Source organism: Echinops telfairi, unplaced genomic scaffold (genome assembly GCF_000313985.2).
Source record: "Echinops telfairi isolate 266 unplaced genomic scaffold, ASM31398v2 ScPeMD7_7469;HRSCAF=8507_0, whole genome shotgun sequence".
NCBI classification, from domain to species: Eukaryota; Metazoa; Chordata; class Mammalia; order Afrosoricida; family Tenrecidae; genus Echinops; species Echinops telfairi.
Window position 1 is genome coordinate 41,657,698 of NW_022111372.1, and position 5,821 is coordinate 41,663,518.

Below are 5,821 nucleotides of genomic sequence, written 5' to 3' on the forward strand. Positions count from 1 at the left end.
AATCACATCAAGCAGTATTGTACAATTGCTACCACAATCAGTTTCCAAACATCCTGTTTCTTCCTGGACTCCTTGAGATCATCTCTCTTTTATCCCCCTGCCCCTAATGTACCCCCCCCCAAAACAAACAAACAAACAAAGAAACAAACAAAAAACCGTATTCTACTTGTTGTCCCTCTAGGTTCATCAATCCTGGGTTTCATATACCGAAAAACAAAAAAACCGTGTAACACAACTTCAAGAGGGTGACCCCATGACATAGCATCTCTGAGGTAAATCCTAATGTGAACAAACGAAAACAAAACAAAATGACAGAAAATGTTGAAAACCAGGTCAGGTCCAACATGCATCAGATGGGGGATCAACCGACAAAGTTTTAACTGTTCAAGTCAGATTTATCCCTTTGATCTTCTATACTCATCTTTCCTCCCATCCCTCAATTATGGACAGAGGGTGTGGAAGTTATGTAATTCATGTCAACTTGAACTGTGGGGGTGGAGTCTAGCCTGTCAATCAGGTCACAGCCTGATGGTGCTTCCTTGTGGGCATGACCTCTTCATAAGGAAGATCCTGGGAACCCCCCTTTCCTGTTGGCACCATGTGGAGAACAGTGCAAGCCCTGAAAAATGTGTCCACTGCCATTGGACTCATGATAAAGTAAAAGAACCAAAGAAAAGACTTAAAGGGTGACTCAAGAAGTCAGAAATTGTAAATGAAATATGAAGAGACCTGTAGTTAGAAAACAAAAGGAGTGGGAAGCAATATGGCGATTCCTAAAGCAGCTGGCAATTGAAATACCATTGCTGAGCACAATCCCAAAGAAATGAGCCATATACACTCCCATGCTCATTGCAGCACAGTTCACAACAGCAAGAAGTTAGAAATAGTCCAAGTTCCCATCAATAGAAGATTAAAGAACCTTTGGTATACACACAATGGAATACTATATATCCCGAAAAAACAGTGATGAAATCATGGAAAACTTCATGGCCTGGGGGGCTCTGGAAGCCACTATGCTGAGCTGTCAATCACAAACGGACAGATACTGTATGAGCCCACTGCTGTAGGGATGAACACCAGGATGGGAGCAGGCTCAGGCTTTCCAAAAGACACATGGGACTAGACATGTGCACTTCACTAGACAGCATATACAGAAATCAAGTAGGCTATGTTAGCAGGAAGAGACTATGGGGAATCTCAATATCATCAGCCAAAACAAGGCTGGGGCTGACTGTAGAAGAGATCATCAATTGCTTGTAGGTAAATTCAGGTTGAAGTTGAAGAAAATTAAAACAAGTCCATGAGTGAAAATACCACCTTGAGCATTTATTACCTGGATTCAGAGACTCAAGAATAGACTTGACACATTGAACACTAATGGTCAAACATGTGGGGCTATGTGGGATGACAACAGAACATCTTATATGGAGAATGGTTAATCCAGAACACTTCAATGTACCAACCTGTACAGGTACCAAGTGGAAATACTACATGATTTAAAATTAGGAAAGGTGTTCATCAAGGTTGTATCCTTCCACCATACTTATTCAATTTGTATGCTGAGTAGATTATCCAAGAAACCAGATTATATGGACAAAAGCTCAGCGTTAGGATTGCAGGAAGGCTTATTAATAGGGCACAATCTTGCTTACTGAAGGCGAGGACTTGCAGCACTTGTGCATGAAGATCAAGGATTGTAGTCTTCAGTATGGATGACAACTCAATGTAAGGAAGACCCAAATCCTCACAACTGGATCAATCGGCAACATCATGTTACATGGAGAAAAAGTTGCAGTTGTCCAGAATTTTGTTTTGGTTGGTTTCACAATCAATGCTCATGGAAGCAGCAGGCAAGAGACCAAATGCGCATTGCACTGGGTAAATCTGCTGCAGAAGGCCTCCTTAAAGCAAGGATGTTACTTTGAAGACTAAGATGTGCTTGACCCAAGCCGTGGTATTCTCTATTGTATCATGTGCGTATGAAAGTTGGATGAGGAGGACTGTAGGAGAGATGCATTAATTGTGGTGCTGGAGAAGAATACTGGAAATACCATGGACTGCTAAAAGGAAAACCTGGCCTATATCGTAAGAAGTAAGGCCAGCGTGCTCATTAGAGGCAAGGATGGCAAGAGAAAGGCCCTCGCCAAGATGGATCGACACAGCGACTTCAACAATGGGCTCAGGTGTAGAGACACTGGCGACGATGGCAAAGGACAATGTAGTGTTTTGTTCCATCGTGCATAGGATTGCTATGGGCTGGAGCTGACTTGATGGCACCTAACAACAACAACAACAACAACAAAACAACATATACTTGTGTCCTAGGGAAAACTTGTCAATGCTTTGGAACAGTCTAGGTAGCCTTGGGAAGATTTTGAAGATTTGATATAACTCACAAGGAAACTATTTCAGCCAAGGGCTCTTACTGCGATGGGAAAGCTCTTCCTTCGGTTGCTCTATATTTCCTGTGCAATTCAAACCTTCGGTATCTGATCGTGAAGGAGTCTTGCCAATGTAGCGGGTTACATGTTGCGCTGTTAGCCACAAGGTCAACAGTCTGAAATCAGTCTTTCTGCAGGAGAAAGACTGAAGCTTTCTACTCCTGTAATGATTTACAGTCTTGGAAACCCACAGGGGTGGTCCTACTCTGTCCTATAAGGTCACTATAAGCCAAAATCAACCTAATGGCAGGGAATGAGTGAATTTTATATCTAAATGGTGGCCTAGTGGGTTATGTGTTAGACTGTTAACCAAAAGGTTGAAACCCACTCACCACTCTGTGTGAGAAAGTGAAATTTTCATACCCACCCCCACCAGTTACAGACCCAAAAACTTTAGGGAGTCTTTCTGCTGTCTTATTGGGTAACAATGGGGCAGAATGAACCCAAGGGAAGTTGTTTGTTGCTATTGGGGTTAGTCTGGATAAATTTTATTTTTCCTAGACAGTAGTACTATTCATTTTAACTATATTTGTGTAGTCTAACTATATCTTAGGATTTCCTAAATCCTTTCAGTTTCAATACATATCTTCCCCTTGTCAGCTATTTTGTGTATTTTATTGTCATTTTATAATTTGATTTAGACAATAATATTTCTACTTATAAACTTCTTTTCAAAAACTAGATTTTTAATGATTAGTTTTAGTCTTTTCAAGTATTTGGCTATTAAATTCTATTATCTTTTTAGTTTGCTAAAAGATATTTAGAAAACACGTCTTTTTAAGTTTAAGTATTTAGAACTCTGGCCTGACTCTGATAATATGGAATACATACACTGGGTTTAATATAACCAGTTTGACGTGTACCTCTTACACACTTTCAATTGAAAGAAGAAGCACGTGCCTGGTGCCTTCCTTGGTCTATGGGGAGCAGCTAGATTATTACTTATCTCTGTGGCTGCTGTAAGTCTTAAGGCCCACGGGGTCCTCTTCCCTTTTCTGCCCTCATTATCTGCTTTTTCAGTGGTCCGGATGGCCGTGTTCATAGACATACTTGCTGGGTATATAAGGACATTTTAGCTCCCAAGTAGAAAGGCAAATTCAGGCATTCTGGGACTCATACTTTGTAAATATTTAATGATCTTGTGATGATCTCTGATACATTCATGAAGCACTCAGCTAAAGTCTTTTGCTTCCCTGTGCCTCACCCCGAGGCACCCCACACTTCATGCTGGTGAGTCCAGGCCTCTGCCTTCCTAGCTGCAGCCCCTGAGCTCACACTCTTTGTGTGCTCGATGCCTTTCCCAGTTCAGCATCCAAGCCTCCGTCCTCCCTGAGTAGACAGACTGGCAGAAAGTGCAAGGCAGCTTGAGTAAGTTGAAGCCGTGTGGCCACCGGGATAGTGGCAGTGAGGAAGGCCCCCAGTGGCTGGACGAGCCCTTTAGGAGAGCGACAGGTAGGCCAGTGTGATGATGGGCACACAGCAGCCGGCTCTGTGAGGAGCGCACAAGTCCGGCTCCGGCTGAAGAGGCAGGGGTGCTTTTCTAATCTCAGATTCGATCCATGGAAAGAAATAAGAGACATTGGCAAAAACTCCAGGAAACAAAGGCAGTAAACAACCACGGCCCCAGCTGGTTATTCCAATTTGCTGCCAAACTTGGTTGATTTCACAGACGAGTGGGCCTCCAGAGTCACCCTGGGAAAAAAGAAGAGTTTTCTGTGACCTTAAAGCATTGAGCCTGCCTACCTCCTGCACCTGCCTATTGAAGAGTTCATAGGGTGGGGCGTGTGTGTGTGTGTGTGTGTGTGTGTGTGTAGGATAGTTACCCCTCCCCCCCACACAGCCCCAACTCATAGGCTGCAACTTTGGCTCCAGAGCTATGGCGGGGAGCTCCTGTTTGCAGGAATACAGCGTCTACTGCTGTCAAGTTCAGGGCAAGAGTGAACCATGGAGGAGGCTCTAGGAGGACAAGCATATTCACAACTGCAGATCTCTGTGTCCACAGGGGTCAACAAACAGCAAGCGGGCAACGGATGGTAGACAGATGTGGAGTCCTGTCATGGTGCGGCCCCCACTGGGCTCTACAGGGTCCTGGGAACCCTGAGTGGGATCTCTGCCTTGTCTGCATGCCCTCCACACCTGTGGTGTCCTGGTGGGCCTGATCACATGAAAATGTGTACCTTTAGGGTTAAGGCCTCTGGTACCCCTGTGATCTTGGCCACATATGCCAGGTGAAATGTTCTCATGCTCAAATCAGCCCAAACATCAGAAAATCACTTGCTTCAACCTCCCGCTTTTACAGAATCTATGTCCTCCTGCACCCACATCCAATATGGAGCTCACCTCGCAAACGGTCTTCACACCGATAGGGTTCCCAGCACACAGCATGTCACGCTGAATAGTATATGGGTTTCCATACAGTAACCGACATACATTGTTTGGAATCAGAGGCAACCGAGCCTCCTGCAGGATCTCTGAAGGGGTGCCTGTTGGGGAAGGAGTTCAAGACCAATGAAAGGCTCTTCTGGCGGCTGTGTTTTCCAGTAGGCTGAGAAGGAACGCGTGTCACGTAAAGAAGCCTCTACTGTCATTCTTGGTGGAGTTTCTAGCAGGCTGGCAATGTACCTGTGCAGGGACTCCTCCTGCAGACGAGTTCATTCTGGGGGGGTCTCCTTCTGGTCACTCTCTTCAATGCCACTCCCTGACTTGCCTTGAGAAATCAGGCTGAGACACAGGCCGAGACTCACTCTGGTCAATGCGATGTGACTACAAATGTTACATAACATCTCCCGAGAGAAGTGGTGGCAGTCTGGACCCATCTCACCTCATTCCGTTCCCTCTGCTTCACTCATGCTGACATGACATGTGCACCGCCCTGAATCACTACCGAATGATTATGAGGGCTTGTAACCGAGTGTGGGCAAGAAGGAAGCTCAGGTTTCGTGGCTGCTTTTCATCACTGCATGTCTTCATGTATGCAAACGGATATAGAAATTTGCCTCAAAAGCCTTCTGCTGATACAGCAAAAGCTGAAGAAGGTCAAGTGGCTCACAGCCAGGCTTTGGCTCTGAGCTCTGGTGGCGTGGTGGGTCACGTGCCCGGCTTCTAATCATAAGGTTAGTGGCTGAAACCACCAGTCGCTGCTGGAGGGAGATGAGACTTTCTGGGTCAGTACAGGGTTACAGTCTCTGAAACCCACATGGGAAGTTCTAGCTTGTCCTCCAGGGTCACTGTGCGTCCGAATTAACTCAAGGGCAGCGAGTTAGGGATTGGGTGGGCGTGGTGCACGGGGTGGGGGTGGGGGGGGCACTTGGTAAATCTGTAGCTTGAAGTGACTTGAGAATCAGCTCATGGACCTCATGACTTTGTATCTCTAGGGAAAG

General features: G+C 45.4%; 1 protein-coding gene across 1 annotated transcript in view; it reads right to left on the bottom strand.

Annotated features, from left to right (window-relative positions):
* Positions 1 to 3,878: 3,878 nt before the first annotated feature.
* The window catches only part of LOC101656634 (serine protease 38), a 33,233-nt gene continuing 31,290 nt past the window's right edge, over positions 3,879 to 5,821 (bottom strand). Inside the window, exons 4-5 of the mRNA XM_004697271.1 lie at positions 4,782 to 4,924; positions 3,879 to 4,133 (exon numbers count right to left, since the gene is read on the bottom strand). Coding sequence (XP_004697328.1) covers positions 3,879 to 4,133; positions 4,782 to 4,924 — 398 coding nt within the window. The remainder of the gene's footprint in view (positions 4,134 to 4,781; positions 4,925 to 5,821) is intronic.